At 36.1% G+C, this 26,757-nt stretch overlaps 1 protein-coding gene and 1 pseudogene across 3 annotated transcripts in view; both read left to right on the top strand.

Moving 5' to 3' along the window:
• The first annotated feature begins 522 nt into the window (after positions 1 to 522).
• LOC149819058 (putative polyamine transporter At1g31830) lies at positions 523 to 4,412 on the top strand. Of its 2 annotated transcripts, none has more exons than XM_089984570.1 (2): positions 523 to 813; positions 2,805 to 4,412. In XM_089984570.1, exons 1-2 carry the CDS (start codon positions 793 to 795, stop codon positions 4,281 to 4,283), a joined length of 1,500 nt encoding a protein of 499 aa, XP_089840696.1. In that variant the 5' UTR covers positions 523 to 792; the 3' UTR covers positions 4,284 to 4,412. The 2 variants fall into 2 exon arrangements, with proteins under 2 accessions (XP_089840696.1, XP_089840697.1); XM_089984571.1 differs by having other exon boundaries at positions 795 to 932.
• A 14,074-nt stretch (positions 4,413 to 18,486) lies between these two features.
• LOC149819051 (small ribosomal subunit protein uS3x-like) overlaps positions 18,487 to 26,757 on the top strand; it is a 33,858-nt pseudogene continuing 25,587 nt past the window's right edge. The window contains exons 1-3 of the transcript XR_016427132.1: positions 18,487 to 18,562; positions 19,319 to 19,466; positions 19,570 to 19,743. The product of XR_016427132.1 is annotated as a small ribosomal subunit protein uS3x-like (transcript). The remainder of the gene's footprint in view (positions 18,563 to 19,318; positions 19,467 to 19,569; positions 19,744 to 26,757) is intronic.

Here is a 26,757-nt window from a genome sequence, read left to right as displayed (position 1 = left end):
GCCCGTTTATTAAACGGGTTGGCTTAAGCTCAATCCGAATCCGAACCCGCGGGTCATCTTGGCGGGTCGTGTCAGAAATTGCCACCCCTAGTCACCACCACCCATTAATCGTTTTTCAAACAGTTGGGGTCGGTTTGGAATTTAGGAACTGGGATAGGAGTTAATGCATTTGACCAAAAAGTTGGTCAAACTACCACTTGGAATGAGAGAGTTAATGCATTTAGGATGGAACGTGGCATTGTATATTGACACTAAAAAATGGAATGGGTGGTGCAGCTGTCACTTCCTGAAATGCCACTTCCCATCTCAGCTACTAGTTTCCAAACAGGTTGACGGCTAGCAAACATTGACCCAAAAATTAGCTTCGGAATATTGTTTCTTGTGCCACTATACGAACGCCCTATTACAAAACCGTTCATCCTCAAGACGGGCGGCGATAAGGCCCCTGTTGAAACGTTGATCTTTACAGAAACATACTGGTGGGGGGTATTAGCACGAGACGCTTTTGCCTCATTCTTTCCCAGGTGGCCGAGAGTCAAACTTCCCCTCCTCTCTCGCAACCGAAACCAATCATCTCTTTCCTTTTGATGCAATCCAATAAGCCCCTTAGTCACAAAGCGTCAAGGCAGGGAGTTTGGAGGTTGGTGCCTCTGGTTCGGAATCCATAGGCTGAGAAATGAATTCCAAGTGCACCCATCAACGTTTCCCTCATCAATTTGTTGGGGGGTGGGCTCTGAATCAGGTTCCGCTCGCTAAGTTCCAGATGCCACCTGTTGATTGGCCTCCCTTCAGATGAACGCGTGGCATATTGTGGTGAGAATCTTCTCCATTTGTCCGGCAACCTCTTTTCTTACCCCCCTTAAATTCTTCAATTTGGATGTCCTTTTGCAAATTCTAGAGTTGGATTTTCCTTGTTATTGAAGGCGGAAGAGGTAATATGGTTTTGTTTTTGTGTTCTTCTCATCAGTTAATAGATTTTCTTTATTAGTGTATGGTTGTTTTGAGTGATGGAGGGTGGGGTGTGGGGGAGATGGGATTTGCTCTTTTCTCCTGTTGTATTTTGTTCTAGTTTAGATTTTTGGAGGCCTGAATTGGGTTGATGACTTCGATTGACGAAGTGGTATGGAATCTTTGTTCTACTTTAGATTTTGCGTGCCTGAATTGGGTTGATGACTTGGATTGATAAAATGGGTATGGAATCTTCCAATCATGCATAAGGCATTAGGATGGAAAATTTATTGGTTTTATTTTCTTCAATTAATGAAACCACATGAGATTGTGGAACTTTTATTCAAGATTGGCATGACCGGCACCATTTGCTATACTGGACTGCGATTCTTAGCCTTTTTCTTCTTTGGAAGGTTCAATAGTTGGTAGTCATTTTTCTGAGGAAGGGTAGAGGGTCATTATTCTGTATCGTATTTGGTTTAGTTGGTGCTATTGAAACAGTTTCAATGGTCCCTTTTAATATCGCAATTATTAGAGATTGTTGAATGGATGTGATATTGGTGTTTGGGAGTTCTTATTCCAAAAAGGGAAGATAATGAACTCACGGTTTATCCTATAGTTTGAGGCCCAAACTTAGTTTTAGATGATTTTATCCATCTATTTTGGGTTGTTTCAGATGGAATGGTTGTTTTGTGTAGTTGACTTGCTTTATGCAAGTGTTAATTTGCCTTTTTTCTATCAATGCTTCTTTAGTGACATGTTCATGGCTCGGGTGGAAGGCGATTTCCCAATCTTTTCAGATTGTCTCCTCTTTCTTAGTTGCATCCTGATCCAGCAATGGGACGTGTTTCTAATGGTCCCTCACTTCAAGTGGGACTGGGGAGTTCTCGGTTGCCTCTTGTTATGCTACAAGCTTAGACTCAAGCGTGGATTGGCTGCCGATGGGATCGATTTGGGGCGTGGGTCCCTCGCCTAGAGCACAATTTTTGTCTTGGACCTTGTTAGCTGGTCATGTCAATACTCTCGATCATATTAAAAACTGGGGGGTACAGTTTCCAAATCGCTGCTGCATGTGTAAGCAAGACGTTGAGACTGCTGTGCACTTGTTTTGGTCATGTCCCTTCTTTCAATTGCTTTTTAAGTTAGCATGGAAGGATTTAGTTTTGATGGTTCACCCAAGCTCAACCCTCAAGGATCTGGTTTTTGGCCCCCATTTTTTCAAGTTTTCTAAGAAATGGCGTTGGGTTTGGAAAAGTTGGCTTTCTTTGGCTTGGTGGCAGACTTGGAAGGAGAGAAATGGCAGGTTGTTCATGGATTCAAATCGTGATGTGAGAAGCGTTATCCTGGCCATTCAATCGGATTTGTTTCACTCAGCCCGAGCAGCTTGGCCGAACTAGGACCTTTCATGGATTGGAAATCGTCTCTTGGGTCCTTTTCTGTATTTGTTCCATCTGTAAATCCATTCTTTCTGAATATGTATGACGATTTCTGGTCGTTTATGCTGTTCTAATAAAATCTTTCTTCTTTTCTCTAATACAAAAAGACATGTTGAGAGATTATGAAATCATGTTGTCTATTGATGTAGCTTTCTGGCTGTGCATGTTCAGCATGTTAGTTGGATGAGTTAGTATTGTTGTGTATGTTGCAACTCTAGGAGTCTGATCACCTGCATGGCCTAAATGTTGATTTTGCATTAGAAATTGTTGAATATAGTTAACTAGAACGCGAATGCATCTTTTATTTCTAAGGAATAAGAAAAATGCTCTCTTTCTAAGGTTGTTTTTCCAACTGTAGATGTACTTTTAGGAGGATCTTGGCATAATACATGCATATTCAATGAATCTTTTATTTTGCAGAAACTAAGGAGCTTACCAAATAGAAAGTCTTCTTTGATGGGGGAATACTTTGGTAAGAACCTTGATGCAACTGAAGCAGTAACTAAATTAGAAAGCTACAGAAAGGTCTCTGTTCTGCCTCTTGTTTTTCTCATCTACTATGAAGTGTCTGGAGGTCCTTTCGGTATAGAGGACAGTGTTAAGGCTGGGGGGCCTCTTCTAGCACTTTTGGGGTTTCTGATTTTCCCCTTTATATGGAGCATCCCAGAAGCCTTAATTACAGCAGAGATGGGCACAATGTTTCCTGAAAATGGAGGATACGTAGTTTGGGTCTCATCGGCCTTGGGCCCATTTTGGGGATTCCAACAAGGATGGATGAAATGGCTTAGTGGGGTTATAGATAATGCCTTATACCCTGTTCTATTTTTAGACTACTTGAAATCTGAAATCCCTTCTCTGGGAGAAGGGCTACCAAGAATCTTTGCTGTGTTATTGTTAACTGTAGCTCTTACGTATATGAACTATAAAGGATTGAACATCGTTGGGTGGACTGCAATAGGACTGGGTATCTTCTCCATCCTTCCCTTTGTTATAATGGGAATTTTGGCTATACCAAAGATTGAACCTTCCAGATGGTTGGTGGTTGACTTGAACAATGTCAATTGGGGATTGTATCTAAATACACTCTTTTGGAATCTTAACTACTGGGATTCGGTTAGCACTCTTGCAGGAGAGATGGAAGACCCTAAGAGAACCCTCCCAAAAGCTCTCTTTTATGCACTTATATTGGTCATTTTTGGGTACTTCATTCCACTCTTGACTGGAACTGGAGCTATCCCTCTTAATAGGGCATTATGGAGTGATGGATACTTTGCTGACGTTGCAAAAATTCTTGGTGGAGTTTGGTTGTGGTGGTGGATTGAGGGTGCATCTGCTTTATCAAATATGGGCATGTTCATTGCTGAAATGAGTAGCGACTCATTTCAACTTCTTGGGATGGCAGAGAGGGGAATGCTGCCTGAAGGTTTCAGCAGAAGATCAATCTATGGAACTCCTTTGTTGGGAATCCTATTCTCTGCATCTGGTGTTGTTCTGCTTTCATGGTTGAGCTTTCAAGAGATCATTGCAGCTGAGAATTATCTGTACTGTTTTGGGATGATCCTGGAATTTGTGGCGTTCATATATCTAAGGATAAGAAATCCAACAGCCACACGGCCTTATAAAATACCTGGGGGAACTGCTGGTGCCATTTTACTTTGTGTAGCTCCAACAGCTTTAATTGTTGTGGTTCTGGCAATTGCTTCTCTCAAGGTTATAGCTATAAGCATTCTTGCTGTACTCTTTGGTTGTGCGCTCTATCCATCTCTTGAGTACATGAAAAGAAGGCAATGGCTAAAATTCTCCACAAGCACCGACCTTCCTGATCTTAAGGCTATGGACTCAGATGGCACTGAATCAGATATAGAACAAACTGGTCTCCTGACTGATTGTGCTAGATGATGATTCCAACTCTTTTCATTACATGTAATTGTGTGGCCTTGTCTATTGTAATCAAGAATAATCTCTATGGTTTAGTTGTTTATGTAATGCCAACCATTGCTTTGCAGCTAAATCAAGCGAATTATAATTTATCTCTTCTGTTTGGCACTAATTGCCAATTACAGTCATTTTCTCATCATTGCATTAATGTTAGCAATACAAATAGAACCATTTGGTTTATTTGGAAATACATTTTGCTTGGCCTTTAGTTCTATATCTATAATTTTCTTGTTGGATTTGGCTGTTTTATTTTCATATCAACCTGAAACTAGATTTGGAAAAAAAAATGGCATTTTGGCATTAAAGGGTCAGTGTATTGGGTTGTTCCAGACCTAATTCACAGCTCTGAAATTGAACCAGGTATTTAATAGTTGCAAGAAGTGTAAAAGTACAAGTAAGAAATCTGAAAGGTTGGGAATTGAAATTACAAGCCAAAGTGACCAGCCAGGTCAGCTGATTAGTATGATGTTGGTTATCAAATGAATATAAACTTATCTCATGACTTGATATTTGTCTTGATTTTGGCAAATCTTTTTCTTTTACTGCATGTTTTTGTTTACCTATGTTTTTATCTATTTCTTTGAGCATTTGGTTATAATCATGTATTAATTCTCAAAGCATTTAGTATACTTAAATATTTTTCAGTTGTTTATTTCTAATGTGAGCTACTAGTTTACTTCCTTGACTCCATGTATACCTTATTAGGATTTCTTTGCAGTTATAATTTCTCTGGTTGTCAACCACTCTACATAACCTTCTTACTGATAATACAAAAATGGTATTTTCTTCACCTTCTAGACATTAGAAATTTTGGACCTTTCATGGAATTGGATAAGTTACAAGGTTGTGATGAGTATACCATGTTGATCTAAAAGGGCTTGAGCTAAACTCCCAAGTCAAGCTTGTTGTATATAGTTATTTTTTCGATAGAGACTTGGCAAGCATGTACCTATCTACTAAATGCAAGTTCCCCTAATTGTGGAGGCAATGCTGCATTGAACCTTTTTTTCTCGTCTTACACTACGTGGAATTATGTTGTGCTCTAAGAAAGAAGGTTAAGTAGAAATACCCTCTTATTTAAAATGTCTAATTTGGAAAAGGTGTTTGTGATTTTTTTGTAACTGTGGGGAGCAAACTATGGGTGCGTTAAAAGTTAGAATTAAAAAATGTGTGGGTGATCATGAAGCCATAGGAAAGGATGCAACAAGGAGGAAACTGAAGTGCCCAATGTGTAAGGACCATGTGAAGATCGGAACATAAAATCTCTCCAGATTAGAGGGTCACAGACTCTTCGAAATCTCTTGGTCCAATGTCCAATTCCTGTTGGAATGTAGAAATAATGCTCAACTTATAAGGGAAAGAGACCATATTTGATAACGGTATTACATATCCAATACATGTAGTGAGCTCTTAAAGAGTAGACTTGGGAAGAGAAGAAGCATAATTGAATGAAGGGTAGATAAATGGCAGGATAAATAGCAAAAACTTTTAATACTTCAACAACAACAACTACGCCTTCATCCCAAAACAAACTTTTAATACTTCACATGAAAATAAATAGGCAAGATAACACTAGTCATTTCTATTCGATTATAAAATGGCCTGGAAGGACCAAAATTGGCTTGTGCCATTCAGGGGCAGGTTTCCCTTCCCAGCTTTTATAACATTGGCTTCATTTTTGCCATTGTTTTGGAGAGACAAATGTCATCTCTGTCTGCTTTATTGAAGTGTGACCTTCGAGCATATATATATATATATATATATATATAGTGTGTGTGTGTAGCCAACATCCTCGTCACATTCTGCTGGTACTCCTTGATATGCTTCTGAAACTGCCAAAATTCAAGTTGTATGGCCCATCTGGCAGGTCTGGTTGTGAGGCTTCATCTGTCCATAGGTCCTCGAGTGTCTTCCATGATGTGGCACTGGCTCTTCCAAGGAGGCTTCTCCAACATGGAAGGCTTCTTAGGGATAAGCTGTCACTTGGGTACCGAGAGTACGACATGACAGTTTAAAAAATTGAGGGTTTGAGGACACGAATATATATATATATATATAGAGAGAGAGAGAGAGATGGATAGATAGATAGAGAGAGAGAGAGACACTTTTGGGTCCAAATCATGAGAACATGGGATTCGAGTTGGGTCCAATTTAAAAAAAAAATCATTTTCTTAACTTCATTGACCATGTTTAGACTTGTCCAAACCTAGTCAACGAAACCAAGTTATAAAATGGGAAGCCCCCCTCTCCCTCTCTCTCCCCTTCTACCGAGGAGGAGGATGAGGGTTTCGGGAGAGCATAGAGAGAGAGGGAGGGACATCAGCTCTCCGTTTCTCTCTCTCTCTGCTTCTTCTACCGAGGAGGAGGTTAGGGTTTTGGGAGAACAGAGAAAGAGGGAGGGGCAGTGGGACCAAAATGGCCATGCCCTTTTGACCTTATGTTAAAAAAAAAACTTGGGTCTGAGTTGGACTCGACCCAACCCGCGGTGTACCCACTCTGCGTACCGTACCTACCTCTGTGTGGACACAGGTATGCCAACCATTTTCGCATGTCTCTATTATATAGGGGATAAGGATGGCGACTTGCAACTTTTGGTTGTTGCTCTTCCTTCCTCTTCGTAACTACTTTGGATATCACATATACATGTTCTATCAAGGCTCAGAACACGAGGCACAACATTAGACAATATACCCCTCTTGTGATGCAAGGTGAGAAATCAACAACCAAAAGTTGCAAGTCGCCATCCTTATCTCCTATGTAATCGAGACATGTGAAAATGGTTGGCATACCCGTGTCGACACGGAGGCAGGTACCAGACGCAGTGTGGGTACGCCGCAGGTCGGGTTGGGTCCAACTCAAACCCAAGTTTTTTTTTACATAAGGTCAAAAGGGTGGGGCCATTTTGGTCTGTCTCTCTCTCTCGAAGGCTAGGGTTTCGGGAGAACAGAGAAAGAGGGAGGGGTAGTGGGACCAAAATGGCCCTACCCTTTTGACCTTATGTAAAAAAAAAAAGAACTCAGGTCTTAGTTGGACCGGACCCGATCCGCAGTGTACCCATGTTGTGTTTGGTACCTGCCTCCATGTCGACACGGGTATGCCGACCATTTTTGCATGTCCCGATTAGATAGGGGATAAGGATGGCGACTTGCAACTTTTGATTGCTGAATTTTCACCTTGTATCACAAGAAGGGTATATTGTTTATTGTTTTGCCTCATGTTCGGAGACCTGATAGAACAAATATATGTGATACCCAAAGTAGTTATGAAGAGGAAGGAAGAAGAGAGACAATATTGTTGGGGTTGTATTCCTTCGGTTCCTACGATTCCCAATGGGGATATTGTGTGTTGTGGATCTTTATTTATAAAATGTGTTATCCAGTCCTTCTCAAATACAACAAGCCCCTTGATAAAGAGGCACACAAAAATAAAAAAAACTATGGGAAACCACACATAGAGGAATACACAAGAGACCATATATAAATAGGAAACATGTCAGGTTCTATGTATGAATATTGGATATGGATATAGATTCAATATCTAGATTCAACTATCATTATCTCTTAATAGCCTCTCTCAAGTTGTACATGTTAATCATCATGGACAACTTGAACTTAAAATACCAAAACCTTTGCTTTGTCAAGCCTTTTGCGAAGAGATATGTTATTTGGTTTTCTGAGCCAATGAATCTTGCTTTAAGTTCTTCATCTTCAATTTTGCTTATGATGAAGTGTTGGTCAATTTCTATGTGCTTTGTCTTTCTATGTGAACATGATTCAAGGAGATCTTGATGACACTCTGATTGTCACAAAATAAAATTGACTTAGGGACTATTTCACCTAGCTCATGTAGTGAACTCCTTATTCACGCCAACTTTGAGGCAGTTGCTGCCATAGCTCGGTATTCAACTTTAGTACTTACCTAAGCTACGTTTCTATTTACAACTTGATAAAAAAACTAAATTACCCTCAACGAATATACAATAACTTGAAACTGGTTTCCTTTCATCTGCTTCATTGCTTCCATATGAGTAGTTCTTGGTTGGTGCATGAATTGGGACACTTGGTTTATTGCATATATAATGTTTGGTCTAGTGAACATGATGTATTGCAACATTTTCAATATACTTTGATATTCAGTAAGGTCATTAGATCACTTAATTCTGACTAAGATCCTTCAACACCTCCTTTATTTTCTGAATATGTGTAATAATGATGCCATCCATGTATATAAGCAAAACACTCACATATCCTTTGCCTTTGTGAATGAACAACTAATGATCAAGTGAAGATTTATACAAGTCATGTCTTTGTATTTTCAGAGAAAAACTCGAACCATGAATGAGAGGCTTATTTTAGCCCATATATTGCCCTCTTAAGCTTGCACACATACTTGATTGGATCACTTTCACTATATCAATGTGGCATTCTTATCTGAAGGTCTTTTAACCACTTCCCATGTTTGACACTCATGTAATGCCTTTATTTTATCATTCATGACTTCAATCAATTTCTTATTCCAAATGACTTGGGAATAAGAGATTGACTTATTTTTCTATCTACGTAAGAAAAGTCTGATGATTTGTGTTAAAATTTTCATAACTTACCCACCTTTCAATAGGATGTTTGAGCTCCTGAACTATGGTTGTGCTACCATTTCATCAAATTGAGTGATAGTATTTTGTATGCTTTCTGATTTCTATCTGACTTCATAACCAATTGTTCTTTGTTCCCAAACTTCAAAACCAAACCCTTTATTTCTTCTGGTATAAACATGGCCTTCGTCATATCTCTTATTTATAGTTGCATTTCCTACATTAGCTTCTATTTTCTACTTGTGGTTCTCTGAAACTCCTTGTGGTGTAGAAACATCATTAGGCCTTGAAAACCAAAGTTGTAAGTAGTGTATTATTACTCTTATTGGTAGGGCCCAAAGTTAGATACGTATCACAAAAAAATAATAAATATTTTTATTTTTTTAATAGCAAAAATTATAAAAAAAAATCATAACATATGAAACAATGATAAATTACACAAAATTCAACCATAAAATCACATATGAAGCATTTGTCTTTAAGAGTTGAATAAGACATCATCAAATATAAACTAATTGTATCCATATCTTACAAGAACAATGCAAAATATTAAATATCTTACAATTAAGAATATACAACAAGACTCATACTTTCATATTACATATACTAAAATGAAATAACCAAGTTTATGAACACTTAAATGTTAAATAACCGAGTTGTTTGAAATTATAACCGCAATCATCATCAACATCATTATCTTCTTCTTCTTATGTTATGCTAGGGGTTGTTGGATCATAAGTACGGTTCTCATCTTTGTCATACACAACTCATCTCTTTTCTTGTATTTTTTCTCTTAGACTAGTGAGCAATTGTTGGCATTATCATTTCACGACATTCGATAAATCTCTTGACATGCAGGAGGCAACATTGTGATGTGTTTTGACTAAATGATGCTTCAGCCGAGACATGCCACCCGAAACAAAATGATGGCAATAGTTGTACTTGATTTTCAATTGGTTTTTAGTCACTACTTTAGTGTTTCATTGCCATGCCAGATCATTTGATTTTATCTTTCCTAAAAAAAGTCAATGAGAAGCAAAGAATATGGATTTGTTACCTTAGCCCATAAGTGAAAAAATGGTTAAAATGCACGAAATTCGCAAAAGCCCTCTCTCTTGGGCACAAATCATCCCCCAAATCGCTCTCACACCTCTTAGGTTGTGTGGGTTATCTAAAAGCCTGTACACAAATAAGAAAATTGGCCCTAGGGAGGTCTTTAAAACCCAAAATAAAAAAAAAGATGAGTTTTGGCCATTTTAAATTGTGCCAGACACGTATCATATTGTATAATATGATATGAGGTTGTATCATACGATACAACCAATACGGGTATGATACACACTCGTATCATGATACATGTGTATATCATATCTAGTTAGACCATAGTTACGATATGTCTCGTACTGTATCATATAATGCAGTACAATACTTACAACATTGTTGAAAACAATTATTGATCTAACCATGGTTGATAATATTCAATGTTGCCATTCTTTATTCGCTAAACTTATTCTGCATTGGAGTCTGACTCAAAGGAACTCTCATCAAATACTACATTTCTAGAAATGTGAATACATTTATTCTTGACATCATAGCACTTGAATCTTTTATAGTTATCAACATAACCAACAAAATTGTAAGTATGAGCTCTAGGTTCAACTTTATCTCTTTGGAAATTATCTAAATTAACGTAACAAATGCCGCCATAAGCTCGTATGGAATCAGAATCAGAATCAGGATGCTTTCGTGTGAAAGGCTTTTGTCCGATGACATAAAGGAGTTTTTTTGTCATGCTACATTGCTAGGGCACTTTCAATAATATGTGATGCTTTCTTTATGCAATTTCATTTTCTTGAGGTGTGTAAAGGCAAGTTACTCTTTTATTGATTCAATTATTTTCAAGATAAGTAATGAATTTCTTCGAAGAGTACTCGCCTCCACCATCACACTAGAAATTGAGGATTCACATGAAGAATTGGTTTTTGAATGACATATGAAACTTTGTTAATATATTGAACATTTTATGTTTATGTTTCATAAAATATATTTACGTATAATAAGAAAATTATCTATAAAGGAAACATAGTAACGACTACCAGAAGAAGAAGCATCGAGTGCAGACCCCCATACATCAGAATACACAATTTCGAAAGGTTCCAAAGCTCTTTCATTCAAAGAATTAAAATGAAGAACATGACTCTTTGCAATTTGACAACTTTGTCAGATAACACTGACAAACTCACACTCTAAACTAGACTCGGGAATAAACTTACTAGAGACTAATCTTTTAATAAAACCATGACTACAATGAGCAAAATGATTGTGCTAAGCATTGTTTTTTTTTTAAAGAGAGTTAAACAAGACAGATGGATTGGACAATTCTATATTAACCTTCGAAACAAAATCACCTGATTTAGATGTAGGATCTTCCTTAAAGATGTATATGTTTTCTGATATTTTCCCTTCTGCGAATATCCTCTTTGTGTGAATATCCTTGACATAGACAATGAAATGAGTAAATTTCGCACATGAATTAGTATTATCAACAAGTTTAGAAATTAAAATGAGATTTTTCTTGATGTTGAGAACAAAAAAGACATTAGAGAGATTTATGGAATTGGATTTAGACAAAAGAATAAACACATTTCGAGTATGTGATATGGGGTGATGAGTCTCATCTACAGTAACAATACTATCTTTACCATGATAAGGAATCAATGTTAAAAACTTACCCTCAGGTAATATTGTTGGCAACTCCAAAATTAAGATACTAGACCCCTTACTCATTTTGCTTTAAATTGAGTCCTGCAAGAGCAACACGTAGTAATTGCTTGTCCATTGGAAGTTGACCATCTCTATTATATAAATCTTTGCCAATCTTGTCCTGTTGGATGTCAAAAAACATGGTGGAGCTGCCATCGATCGCCGCTCTGGCAATGTCTCTGGCATCACCGACTGCAAAGGGTGCTCCACCACTGCCCATGTTGTATGCATCCACTATTTTCAGGAAACCCTAGTTTCCATTTTTTTTTTGCTTCCCCACCTTCTCTCATTATTTGCTGAATTTTAACAGATAGGGAGGGTTATTGGGTCAGTGGAGAGAGTGAAGGGACTGCAGAGACTGTGTTCTTCAGTCTGCCTCTTTTTGATCATTCCTTCCCACCTCCCACTTTCTTTTTATATAGGTGGAATGTCAGTGTAGCTATCAACGGGTCAGATCTGATTCAGATTCTGGTGGGACTGAACCCGAGTCTAACTTGAGGTCTTGTTACTGGGTCCAAAACTAAGTCTGATCAGGTCCATAGTAAGAAAAAACATACTTCATTCATATAACAATTGCATGAACTAGACCCATCCATAATCGATATAATCATGATTTTTTTATCTTATTTACATTGCAAAATCACTTATCTTAATCGAAACCCAAGTCTAGAATGAAATTTCACAAACCATACTTAGTTCCATATACTAATTGAATCCATGGGCCGGGTTTGAGCTAGACCAATCTATATCAAATACTATAGGGTGAGAGTTTGGTGATAAAGAAGGAAGTCCCATTATAAACCAAATCAGATCTAAAGGGTACCATTAGTATATGGAACGGTTGATGAGTTGAACCCAGAGAACATACAAAATAATGAGTTTGTCAATGAGTCAGGTTTGTATCGGGTACCCGACCTAAACCCGAATTATCGGGAATATGCATAAAAAACATTGATCCAAATAATGTTCTGATTAACCCGAACCTGACCTGAGCAATATGCAAACCGGGTTTGGGTCATGATTTTTTACCAGGTGCCTGAACCAAACAGTTTTTTTTGCATGGTACCTGGTCGACCCAAGTATTTTATAAGTATCTTTAATAAAAATAAAGTTTTGAAATTGTGTAGGTCCAAGTATGAGATTACATTTCCGTGACTCGACAAAACCTCAACCTGACCATATATTATTTGACAAGTTCTGGTATACCCTAATGGGTTGGTGATGCAAGGACAAAACAACATGCGACCCGGGTCCAAGAGATGCATTTAGGTCTAGTTATAGTTTATGATTCATATTTACGTTTTATTTAGATTTGGATACATCAATGTATTGGAATTATCTCAGATCCAAAATAGGCTTAGAGTTTATTGTGTTTCCCTATAAATACTCATTATAGGGGTTTCTCAATTAGAGCTAATGGATTATTGCTATTTTTTTAAAATTTATGCATTAATTTATCCTTATTTTCATTGTTTGAGTATCATAACTTAGTTATTCTTTCATGAATTGAGTTGTTGGTTTGCATCAAAGTGGTATCAAAGCAAGATCTCGATCTTGCGTGATGTCAGAAAGCGATCAAGAAGAAAATGTGGCAAAAATCATGGTCGAAGAGAAGGACGTAGTGATGGAATTGTTGGCATAATCAATGTCCTTAAAAGAGACTGTGGTAGAGATTAACATAAGTCTTATTATGCTAGGCCAAGTAGTTCAATCAAATGAGGAGAAAACATCATGCTTCTTAACATATTCGTGGAGTTTATGCAGCATTCAATTGAAAAGAACAATGGGCAAGATCAAGCTCTGGTATTACGTGAGAAGCATTTGAATCAAGAGAGTGGAGCATAACGCAAACCCGAGGCATCCCCTCCCACTCCCACTTAAGGCACCCACAACCAGCAGTCTGCCTCCTTTCACAGAGGCCATAAACAAAGGATCCACCGGCCGTTGGTCGAATAACGACTTGCTACCGAATGGTGCACCCAAGCAAGAGGCACCACTACCATTGGCTGAGGTAGGGGAGAGATGGAAGGGCCTTGATGTCCCTTCTCCTTTATCATCTCTTTCTTTTTTTGACAAGGCATGGCCAAGCTACCGACAAATTCTCATATGGCAACCTACTGTTAGATGGGGAGGGCTTGTAAAGACACGAGGCTTGGGGATCGCACACACACACGAAAGGAAAACACGATTTTAGAGTGGTTCAGTCCAACTGTGACCTTTGTCCACTATGAGATCTCTCTCTCTCTCTCTCTCTCTCTCTTGATTCTTTACAAACCAAAGAGAGGGTCTCTCCTCTTTGTATATATGGGTCCAAGTGATACATATTTTCGTGACTTCTCCATACATAATGAGACCCAGATATAACTAGGCTCCTTGGGATTACTTGTTTTCTATTTACATGTCCTCTTCTTAGAAGTTGAGTCATTATTTGCTTTAGTTAACTTGTTTATGAGGAGTCCTTATTTGAAACCACTATTCAAATGAGAGTCCTAGTTGAGATCCATATTTTCAACTTGAGGATCCACCTCCACGTATGGGCATGTCTGGTAGAGATCAAATACAATACAACCAGGAACTAAATTTGGATCTTCCTTCACACACACACTCAAACTAGTCTCTCTAAGATTCAGTTTGTCTTTGAAATATTGAAACTTTAGACCAGATAGAGCCTTCGTAAGGATGTCTGCTATTTGATTTTCAGATGGGACAAACTAGACTTGCACATCACCTTGGTCAACATTTTCTTTGACAAAGTGGTAGTCAATATCTATATGTTTTGTTCTAGCATTGGTTGTTAAATGTGTTGCTCCCAGATTGTTACACCAGAGTATTGAGACTTTACATTAAAAACCTAAATCCTTTAAGAATTGTTAAGCCACATTAATTATGAGACAACCCCTACAATGGCCTTTTACTCAGCTTCCGTACTTGGGCAAACAACTACATGTTGTTTGAAAGAACTTCATGATAACATATTGGGTTGTATATAAGTAAGGTACCCATCAATGGATTTTGGGTCATTCGGGCAACATGCCTAGTCAACATGAGAGAATCTGGCAACCTTAGGGTTGTTGGATTGCTTGACGTGTAAGCCATAGTTGAGTGTTCCTTTGAGATATCACAAAACTTGTTTGATGTGAGTCTAATGATCCTGTGTGAGCTCATGCATACAATGACAAACCTTACTTACAATAAAGGCTATGTTTGGACGAGTAAACATGGCATACTAAAAAACTCTCACAATACTTCTATATTGAGTTGAATTTTGTAATAATTCTCCCCAAACAATTGAAATGAAAACATTAGCAGTTGCAGGTGTGACAACACTTTTGCAGTCTACCATACCTGATTTAATCACGAGATACGTAATGTATTTCCTTTGAGTCAAAACAATCCCTGACGTGTACCGAACAACTTCAATGCCCAAGAAGCAGTGCAAAAGGCACAAGTCCTTAATTGAATTCTCTTGACCAAAGGCTTTAATGATTTTTCCAACCTTCGGTGCAAAGCTTTTCGTTACAATTATGTCATCTGCATATATTAGAATGTACATTTTTAATTCACGTTCTTGGCGAATAAACATGGATGAATATGCATATGACTCAATAAAATTGAGTTTCTCTAAGTACACCTTGAATCCTTTAAACCATGCTCATAGAATATGTCTTAAACCATATAACACTCGACTAAGCTTCCATACATATTCAGAGTTAGAGTATATGTTGAATTATTGTTATTTTTTTCTTGAAATTGTGAATTAATTTTTTTTATTTCTATTGCTTCTACTTTTGTAGCATATATCTATAGGAGTATCGTAATTTAGTTGTTCCTTCATGAATTGAGATTTTGATTTGCATAAAAACTCAAGTAAATTTTGTTCATGCAACATTCCTATCACATGTTTTTATATTATAAAAGAACTCATATGACAACAAATTACAATTGAAAATGGTAATATATTATACTTCAACCTGAATCTAAAGAGGAAAATACAAGACATTTAGTTAATCATGGTATGCACTACCAATTCAAATTTACAATGGTTGGCAATACAATAAATATATTATTTGTTGCATGAGTTTCATGATTGCAATTACATGATTAGCAAAAGTGTTTTAATTGAATTTATATTTTATGTGTATTTGATTAACAACTTTATATGTTTAAATTATATTGTTGTCTTCAAGAGCCGAGATGATAATGCATTATCATAGATATTATATTGTATTCAACGAGAGGGCTAAAAACATTTACCATCATTAAAAGGCATGTCAACCATACATGCACATATATAATGGGGCATTATGCAAATCATTATCAACTTTTAATAAGCTAATAGCCAATTGTAAGAGTACATGGCAAATAAAAAGTTTATATAGTAGGAGGTGCAACAACGTGAGGTGCACCTAGGAGAGACTAGACGATGTTCAAGGGAATACTGTAATTCTCTTGTCATGTTACTCTTCATGGTTTTCTAAATTTTTAATAATATTTTGATGTATTTTTTTGTTGGAGTAATATGCACTTTTTGGGGCTAAGGTGAGTGATTGACATACCATATGACTTGATTTTTTGTTCTTATCTGACTCAATATCCCCTCACATACTATGATACTCTTTCATATATTGTTATATTACTTTTTTATAACAAATTGGTTTTTTGTATACACTTGTATATACCTGATTTTAAATATGTATAAGTATGTTTATTTTGGATTGAATGAAATAAATGATACTCTCTTGTATACTCGATTTTGAATATATACAAGCATATTTATTATGAATGAATGAAATAAATGCACATATAAGTGGGTTCATTTTGAAATGGACCAATGTATAAGTATGTTCATTTGAAAATAAAATAAATGAATGTATGAGCAAGAATGTATGCATGAGTAAGTTCATTTATAAATAAATGGATGAATGCATGAACATGTTCATTTTTTAATAAATAAATATATTATTATATGAGCAAATTTATTATTAAATGAATAAATGTATATATGAGCATGAATGAATGATTATATAATAAAATTACTGAATGAATGAAATAAAAAATGCATTAGTAAATTCATTTTTCAATGAGTAAAATGAATAAATGTATGTGCATATTTTGTTCATTTTTAATGAATGAATGTGTGTATGTATGAATATGTTCATTATTGAATGAATGTATAAGCATGTTCATTTTGAATAAATGAGTGAATATATATGAGCAAGTTCATTTTGAATGAATGAATATATATAGTAATAAGTCTGTGCTAAACCCATTTGGTGTAAAATCGCATGCTAAATGGGTTTTTCTGCTTCTTCGGTGCTTTTTATGTGGTCCTAGCCCTATAAATGCGTTGGGCATGGACTATTTACTAAGAATCCACACCTGGATCATGTGTTTTTGATGAAAAAATGATATTTGGAGCTTAAAAAATTTACAAAGATTTTGGACTGTTAATTTTTTGAACTTTATGAAAACCCACCCATGTGTTGGAATCAAACACTTCAGCTTATCCCTATAAAATCAAGTACATGGGTCACATCTGTAAGGTCAAAATTTAAAAATAAAATGAAAAAAGCCTAAAAACCTATTTAGCATGTGGTTTAACACCAAATGGGTTTAAAAACCTATATATATATATATATATATATATATATGAACACATTTATTTTTAATGAATGAATGCATGTATGTATGGGTAGCTTCATTCTTTAATAAACAAATGAATGATTAAATGAGCAAGTTTATTTGTTAATGAACTAATGTATGAATACATTTATTTTCTAATGAATTTATATTTTTTTACCATTTTTTTTCTTCAAATTGCATAAGTTTGATACTATTTTGATATATAAATCAAATTTGAGATCTATATTCAAGATAAAAAATTCTATATATTTTTGACATACTTTCATAATTGGATCCAATATGATCCACATCATAACATTTGTACATAAAAAATATGTTTGCCTATTTGTTTTACACTTTTTTTGATATTTGGATTCAATCCAAGATTAATATTTAGGGCTCAAATATATAATAAATATGTTTAAATAATCATATGGTGAGGCAGATCGAGTCGTATGATTCCCAACATGGTTATTCGACCCATTATTGATGTGTGTCCAAGATGTCTGCAAATGTAAACCAAACACTAAACATAAATAACACAACTTCTGTGTACAGTGAAACAAAAGTTGAACGGCATGTATATGTTATTTTTGTGCAGTTTTACTCTAGAAATTGTACCCTGAATTGAGGGCCTGTGTGCTGCAAAAAATAAAGAGAATGATCGAGTGACCTGGCCATCCCAAATCCCCCCCCCCCCCCCCCCCCCCCCCCCACATTTGAAAGGGGGAAGGCGCGGCGTGGCTGTTAGTAATTGGACCGGGTCTGATAAGTGGATCCGCTCTTACAAAAATAGCATTGTTTTCGCAAATATTGAGTTAAAAGATGTGGATGCAGGGATAGGTCTTTTAGACCTTTGAGTCCTTTAGTTGGCTCCAACATGGTCGATCTAGCCAATTGCATAGTCGAGCTTTCGGAGCCAACCCAGGCAGCGGCCCACTCTTTTATTTGACATCGGACTCTTGCCGACCCATGTTCTCTGCGCTCCACCGATCATTACATGGACGGCGGCGATGCCTTACCGCGAGCGCGATGGTGATGTGCTTTATCACCCGATCTGTTGTCTTTGTTTCGTAAATAATCCGTTAGATGGAGGGTTATTTCCGTCATCGACCGGCCAATAAGATGAAACCCTTTCTACGCCGGAAGACGCGATTCCCGCTAGGGTTTATGATCCTTTTGGACTCTTTTTCTTCGGCCTCGGAAACCCTAAACTCTCTCTCTCTCTCTCTGAATGGCAACTCAGATTAGCAAGAAGCGGAAGGTATTCTCCCTAGTCCCTATCCCTAAAAACCCTTGCGACTCTCTCTCCCTCCCTCCCTCTCTCTCTGTGGGTTCATATATTTGTTCTTTTTCCCAAAACCAGATTTGCTCGAGTCAATCTGAAAATTGCAAGCTCCCCACAAGAGGCGAGCTTCACATCGTAGACCTGATCTCTTTGGTGTTTGGATGATGAATTAGATGATTCTTTTGGATGCTATTTGTCCTTTTCCCTTTCTTTTTAAAACTATTCATTTATCTTTTTCGTTCAAAGTTTTACTGTACAAATGGCTTCTGAAATGTTTTTGTTTTGTGAGCGGCCGAAAGCAGCATGTTGGAGCCTACTTGAACACATGAAAATAGTAAATATATCATGCTAAACATGGTCCAAAGGTTGGTTTTTGAGTTTGGAAATTAGATCCCTGTAAATTAAGAATGTACCACCATAATTAAAAACACAAGAGTGTCACTCTTCTTTTAATTTGTTTTTTTGTTGCTTTTTTCTTTCTTTCTAAAGATCATCAAGATAGGTTGTACATGTTTTACTTATCTACTGTCAGATCAGGTTCGCACTGTCCATGTATACTACCGTCTTTAATTGTTTAGATCTAACTGTATATGCAATTACTGTTTACCTCTTTCCGCATACTTGGATGATATAAACCATGACGTGACTACAACATAGTTTCTTTATTAGTTCGATGTCTTTTATTGCTAGTTGCTCCTGCTTCGCTTATGATTTTGCAATTTGCTGCTTCAGTTTGTTGCAGATGGAATTTTCTATGCTGAGCTAAATGAAGCCCTTACCAGGAAGCTTGCAGAAGATGGGTACTCTGGTGTTGAAGTTCGGGTTACTCCCATGCGTACAGAGATCATTATCCGAGCCACCAGAACTCAGAATGTCCTTGGTAAGGTCACTAACTTTTTAGTTTCTTTAATATTTTAATGTTGTTGTTGCTGTTGAATCTTCTTTATCCAAGCATGGGTATTTGAATGGAGTTGGATTTACAGGTGAAAATGGGAGGAGGATCAGAGAATTAACATCAGTTGTGCAGAAGAGGTTTAATTTCCCAGAGAACAGTGTGGAGCTATATGCTGAGAAGGTTAATAATAGCGGTCTATGTGTGCTATTGCTCAAGCAGAGTCTCTTCGTTACAAACTTCTTGGTGGTCTTGCTGTTAGGAGGTAATCTTAAGTTCCCAATGACATTCAATTTTATTGTCATTTTTTTTCACATGAGTATGAGAAGAATGGGTTGCAAGATTTGTCTTGATTGCATACGTGCACTCTAAGTGGTCTGTTATGGGAATTGAAGGCATTTGTGTGAGTCATGGCCAGTTCAACTTATTCATCTTCTACTATATTCCGTAATCCTTATCATTGAATACTTTCTCCAGAAATCAATCAGGGGTGGTGTCTGTTGTCCCATGCCAATTTGCCTTTGACATATGGTGACATATAAACTTATCATCTTTTGCTGTATCTCCTTCTCTGAATACTTTTTTTAGAAAGCAAAATGGGATGGTGTCCATTGCCCATGTCAAATTTACCTTTGACAGGTTTTTGTTGCAGTATATTAAGACAAACAATAACATTATGCTTTTATGGCAATATTCATGAAATATCACCTACATTCAGAGTATCATGATTTTGTCCTGATATTGTCGTGACATTAGCACTTTTCATAGTTTTTATATTTTGCTAAAAGTTTAGATTTTGAATATGCCTATATTTTCCCACTTTTTTTCTTCCAAAAAGAAGAAACTTCTTTTTTAATCTACCATTAGATGTATGTCACATGGGTGCGGGGGTGCAACACTTTAAAAAACCTGGGTGCGGGGGTGGGGCAAAAATATAAAAAATAATATATATATATATATATATATATATAAAGTTGGACATAAATGACCCTGGGTGCGTTGACCGCACCCAGGATCAGGTTGACCACAGCGGGTGCCGCACGTGCACTCGCGTCGCGTTGACGCGGGTGCGACACCCAGTTGGCCGAGTCCCGGTGACATAGCATTAGATTTTCCGTTGGCAAGAGAATCCCATATTGAGATTTATGATGTTGCATAAAACACCCAAGATAGTGCTTCCATGCGGAGGAGGACATCAATATGCCTCTTAATATTTCTTTTATATAGGTTGTGCCTTTGACTTTTGAGGTTTGTAACCGGAAATATTTGGGTTTGCACTTCTTTGACAATATCAGATGTGTGTTTTAGAGCGTGAGCAATCTTATTCTCCGGCTGTTCTTTCATGAGTATCTATGTCATGTCCTTCAAGTACGACACCTAAGTGATGTTTATTGACCACGTTCACTCATAGGTGTTCTTAGTTGAGAATTGTTTGGGACACTTAACTTTGCATGGCCCTGTGGATAGTACCCATCATGATATTGGATATGGTCATTTGTGAAATGATCAACTCTGTTCTAGAACTTCATCCATGTTTTCCTTTTATGATTTTGAGACTTGATTGCTGGTTTTCTTTTTTATTGCTTTATCATTTGCATGACTTTCATTTGTATTTAATGATCTTGAAATTTGACTTATAGGAATCTGAACTCTTATGTTCTTGTATATTTTCAAATTATGTTGTTATTATATAATAACGTAAGCCAATAGAAATTAAGGGATGAACCAAAGCTTTAGGGATGGCACTAGACTGGAGGGAATAGGGGCCCCACCCCGCCTCACCTCGTTTGGATCGAGGGCAGACATGAAATGGGGATGGTGGTTAAAATCAAAACCCGTGCAGGGATGGACTTACACTTTCCCTTGCCCTACTTCGCCCTGCCCCATCCCTGTCAATAAAATTACTAAAATACCCTAAGTTAATTAATAAAATTACATAAAACTCTCTCTCTCTCTCTCTCTTACACACACACACATATATATATATATATATATATATATATATATATATATATATATATATATATATAACTCTAATACTAACCCTAAATCCTGAAATGACTGTTGCTTCTACCGACATATGCAATTTGCCCCCCCCTCTTGCCAACAGCTGTTGTGTTGCCCCCATCTACACCCTTGCGTCCTCTGCCTCGCCCCTTTTCTTGGTGCTGCTCTGCAACCACTGTGTTGTCCCCGTTTCAGAGGGAGACAAGGAGCAAAGCCTTTATGCCAATCTAAAAACGATGATTACAATGTCCGAAGAACGTGAAGAAGACGAAGGAAAAAAAAGAAGGTGAGGCATCGTCGTGTGAAACTAGGTGAGTTTTCTCTCGCACTCTCTCATGGCGATTTCTGCATGGGCTCTCTCTCTCTTCTTTTGGGTGGGGTGGGGTGGGGTGAGGGGGATGAGTTATTGGAAAGAATAAAACCCTGGAGCTATTGAATGGACAATGGCTCTGTTAAACTCGCCAACTCGAGCTCGAGAGGCTATTCTCTAAATATGGCAGTGTTGATTGTGTTTGACATGAAATCTGGTATTTTTTTGTTATCTAGTGGTTCAACAATTTCTTGCAATGATATTTATTGCCCCTACAATTTCAACATTTGTTTGCATCTAAGGATATGCATGTAACATTTTGCAATTTAGTTAAATTTCACTTATATGATGTGATGTCTATGATGAAATTTCAACTCGAGAAGAGCAACAGGGAACAAGGAATGCGTATCTTCTAGTTTAAACAAAATAGTAATGAGTTCATGCTGGCATTTTCTTGGAAGTCTTCTTTGTACTTCTGGTGAAACATTGGATATCTGTTTAGTCTTTGAAGTTTGTGGAGCAATCCATAAATTGTTGTAAAATAAGTTTGGAAACAGGCATTCATTGTAATGCAGTGTTCAAGTTTTTTGAATATGACAATATTAATATGGTAGAATCTTAAGTTAGATCATTATCTACTGCTAAAGCTATGATTAATGTGCTTATGTTCTTGGTTTTTATCTCAAGCTACTGGCAGACACGGTCCCAGGATTATATGTATTACAATTATTCGGTCCAACTTGGTTTTGACTTATATTTTAGAACAAATTTCAAGTCATTTTTGCATTTGTCCCCTCCCATGATTTGGTTGTTTCATTTATATCTGTTATAAGTAAGGTAACAACCAATAACAAGAAAACCTGAGATATTGGTGTTGTTTTTTATATTGTTTGCTATTTTTAACTGCAATATATTATGTATGTCAATTTTTTTGTAGATGTTTTTTAGATCTATAAGTTGGTAGTAATTTGATACGGAAGATGAAGAACCAAGAACTAATAATTTAATTTCTCAACCTTTAAGTTCATATTAGTACATCTCAAGCTCTGACAAACAAGTTTCAATGGAAATTAATGAAGATCAATAAACTAATCTGGGTACATTGACACTTGGATAGACAAGTAGGCATAATATGTCTCAAGCTCTGACAACAAAGTTTCAATGGAAATTAATGAAAATCAACTAATCTGGGTACATTAACACTTGGACAGACAAGTAGACATAAATCAGTTGTATAAAAATATTTCACTAAGAAAAAAATTGGTGAAAATGATAAATCTGAGTGTAATCATTGTCATAAATGTCTTTCTGGTGGTGCCAAGGTTGAAACTACTCATTTGCATGATCATACTAAGATCTGTCCTAGGATTAAGTGTAATAATATTCAACAATATATTTTAGCTACAAACAAAGCTATAGTGAATGTTGAGAAAACAATAGAGAATTGACAATTTGTTCAAGATGCTGGGCAGAGAGATCTTGCCATGATGATTATTCTACACGAATATCATCTTAGTATGGTTGATCATTATGGGTTAGAAAATATTCTAATACTCTTTAATCCTTATTCAAAATGATTACTCGAAACATTGTGAAGAAAGATATTCAAAAATTTATAATGTGGAATGAGACAAGATAATGAGGTTGTTGGAAAAAACTAAGAGTAGAGTTGTCATTACTATGGACATGTGGCCATCTACCAATCAAAAGAAGAAATATATGACTATCATTGCGCACTTCATTGATAATTCTTGGAGTTTGCAAGGTTAAATTATAAAGTACTTGTCAAATGTCAATCCCTTTTTTTTAATCCTTAGTAATGTGTTTTTTCAATATCAATATTTAATCATCTTCGTTATATTACGTTTAGGTTTTTATATGTGCCTTATCGGCATACCGAGAAAGTTCTTGTTGACTATTTGATGAACTCTTTGGTCGAGTGAAACTTTGATTGGAAGTTAAATAAGTTTGACTATGGATAATTGCAACATTAATGATGTCGTTGCGTATATTTTGTTGGATAAGCTTTCATTTGCTTCATTAATATTACATGGACGATTGTTTCATATGCGTTGTGCATGATTATCTAGGATGGTTTGACTGTGATTGAAGAAAAAATTAAAATAATTCATGCTAGTGTTGCTTATTGGACATCTCCCAAGAAAGTACAAAGATTTGAAGAGGTTGTCCATCATATGCATATTTCAATTCTCAAGAAACTTGCTCTTGATGTTAAACTCGATGAAACTCAATTTTTCTCATGCTTCAAACTACTTTGCTTTATAAAAATGTTTTTGATCGTTTGACCTATCGAGATCCTCACTATAAGCGTTGTTTGACAGAAGAGGATTGAGAGGTGACACAAGATAATTGTGAGAAATTAGAGTTATTTCATGGCACAATTGAATTATTTTTATGTACAAAGCATCCTAAACAAATGCCTACTTTTCAACTAATTGTGAGATTAAAGTTGAGATGACTAAGTGACTCAATGATCGAAAAGATGTAGTAAAAAGCATGACACTTAGAATATTAGAAAATTTTAGTAAGTATTGGAGAGTAATCCATGGTATTATGAGAGTGAACACTGTTTTAGATCCAAGATACAAGTTGAATTTTCATGGTTTTTGCAATGTAGTAGCTCAACTGGTGTTCTAATTGAAGTTTGATGAAGGTGGTACTTCTGTTACCCTAGTTCTTGCTGTCAAGTCAATGAATTTGACATTACTTGGGGTCCTGAACACAACTATACCATTCAAAGAGAATGATCATAATTCAAGCTTTACCAACAAGACTTTTGTTTCAGTAAAATATCTACATATTAGACTCTTTCATTGTTGCATGAGTGACAAGGTTCTTCAACCAGTACTTATTATTTGGAAGAAAAATTCTAGCATTTGATTTTTGCGTGTTGGAAAAACCATGAAAGTTCATGCCAGTTTAACAAAATACAACTCCATGACTGCTAATTTCAAGATTTTGGTGGCACAACAACATATTGATATTATATTCATTTTTTATTGTTTTCTTATTAGTGAGACAAGGATCATGAAAATGGATTCAAAGTATTAAGAAGAAAAGGCTCATCATCCCATCTTCTAAGTAATGTTCCAACTTCGATCTCCCACATGCTTTTTTCATATCTTTAGATTGTATAAATTTATCAAATTCAGAAAGATCATCAATTAGTGGACATTTGGATCCCTATCTTGATTGTTGAGTAGGAAGTTGAGGTTCATTGGAGTTGTTTTCCTGTTTTTCATATCCACTAATCAACTCCAAACAAAGATTATTAATCCTCGTGATTTTATTTAAAGCCTTCGTATTTTCATAAATCTTGTAATAATACTCAACTTGTATCTTGGATCTAAAATGGTAATACCATGGATTACACTCCAATACTCACTAAAATTTTCTAATATTCTAAGTATTATGTTTTTTTACCACATTTTTTGGATCATTGAGCCACTTAGTCATCTCAACTTTAATTCCACAATTAGTTGAAAAGTAGGCATTTGTTTAGGATGCCTTGTACATAAAAATAATTCAATTGTGCCATGAAATAACTCTAATTTCTCACAATTATCTTGTGTCACCTCTCAATCCTCTTCTGTCAAACAACACTTATAGTGAGGATCTCGATAGGTCAAACGATCAAAAACATTTTTATAAAGCAAAGTAGTTTGAAGCATGAGAAAAATTGAGTTTCATCGAGTTTAACATCAAGAGCAAGTTTCTTGAGAATTGAAATATGCATATGATGGACAACCTCTTCAAATCTTTGTACTTTCTTGGGAGATGTCCAATAAGCAACACTAGCATGAATTATTTTAATTTTTTCTTCAATCACAGTCAAACCATCCTAGATAATCATGCACAACGCATATGAAACAATCGTCCATGTAATATTAATGAAGCAAATGAAAGCTTATCCAACAAAATATACGCAACGACATCATTAATGTTGCAATTATCCATAGTCAAACTTATTTAACTTCCAATCAAAGTTTCACTCGACCAAACAGTTCATCAAATAGTCAACAAGAACTTTCTCGGTATGCCGATAAGGCACATATAAAAACCTAAACGTAATATAACGAAGATGATTAAATATTGATATTGAAAAAACACATTACTAAGGATTAAAAAAAAAGGGATTGACATTTAACAAGTACTTTATGATTTAACCTTGCAAACTCCAAGAATTATCAATGAAGTGTGCAATGATAGCGATGTATCTCTTCTTTTGATTGGTAGATGGCCACATGTCCGTAGTAATGACAATTCTACTTTTAGTTTTTTTCCAACTTAATTGTCTTGTGTCATTCCACATTATAAATTTTTTGAATATCTTTCTTCACAGTGTTTCGAGTAATCATTTTGAATAAGGATTGAAGAGTATTAGAATATTTTCTAAACCCATAATGATTAACCATACTAAGATGATATTTATGTAGAATAATCATCATGGCAAGATGTCAATTCTCTATTGTTTTCTCAACATTGTAGCTAAAATATATTGTTGAATATTATTACACTTAATCCTAGGAGAGATCTTAATATGATCATGCAAATGAGTAGTTTCAACGTTGGCACTACCAGCAAGACATTTATAACAATGATTACACTTTGATTTATCCTTTTGACCAATTTTTTTTTAGTGAAATGTTATGCCTACTTGTCTATCTAAGTGCCAATGCACCCGAATTAGTTGATTGATCTTCATTAATTTTCAGTGAAACTTAGTTGCTATCAACTGGTGTTACCAGAGCTTGAGACATACTATGTGAACTTGAAGGTTGAGAAATTGAATTATTGGTTTTTAGTTCTTGGTTCTTCCTTTTCCATATCAAATTACTGCCTACCAACTTATAGATCTACAAAATATCCAAAAAAAATGACATACATAATACATTATAGTTAAAATAACCAACAATAAAACCCCCCACCAATATCTCGGGT

This window comes from Nuphar pumila, chromosome 13 (genome assembly GCF_984573655.1).
Source record: "Nuphar pumila chromosome 13, dmNupPumi1.hap1.1, whole genome shotgun sequence".
In the NCBI taxonomy this organism is placed as follows: Eukaryota; Viridiplantae; Streptophyta; class Magnoliopsida; order Nymphaeales; family Nymphaeaceae; genus Nuphar; species Nuphar pumila.
The sequence above is the reverse complement of the archived record's forward strand: the minus strand, read 5'-3'. Positions and strand labels throughout refer to the sequence as shown.

Bases quoted from the DNA above. Each gene is read 5' to 3' on its own strand.
- LOC149819058 (XM_089984570.1), top strand. From the start codon at position 793: ATGAACGCGTGGCATATTGTG. The intron at 814-2,804 runs GTGAGAATCTTC...TTTATTTTGCAG, and splicing joins TGAACGCGTGGCATATTGTG to AAACTAAGGAGCTTACCAAA.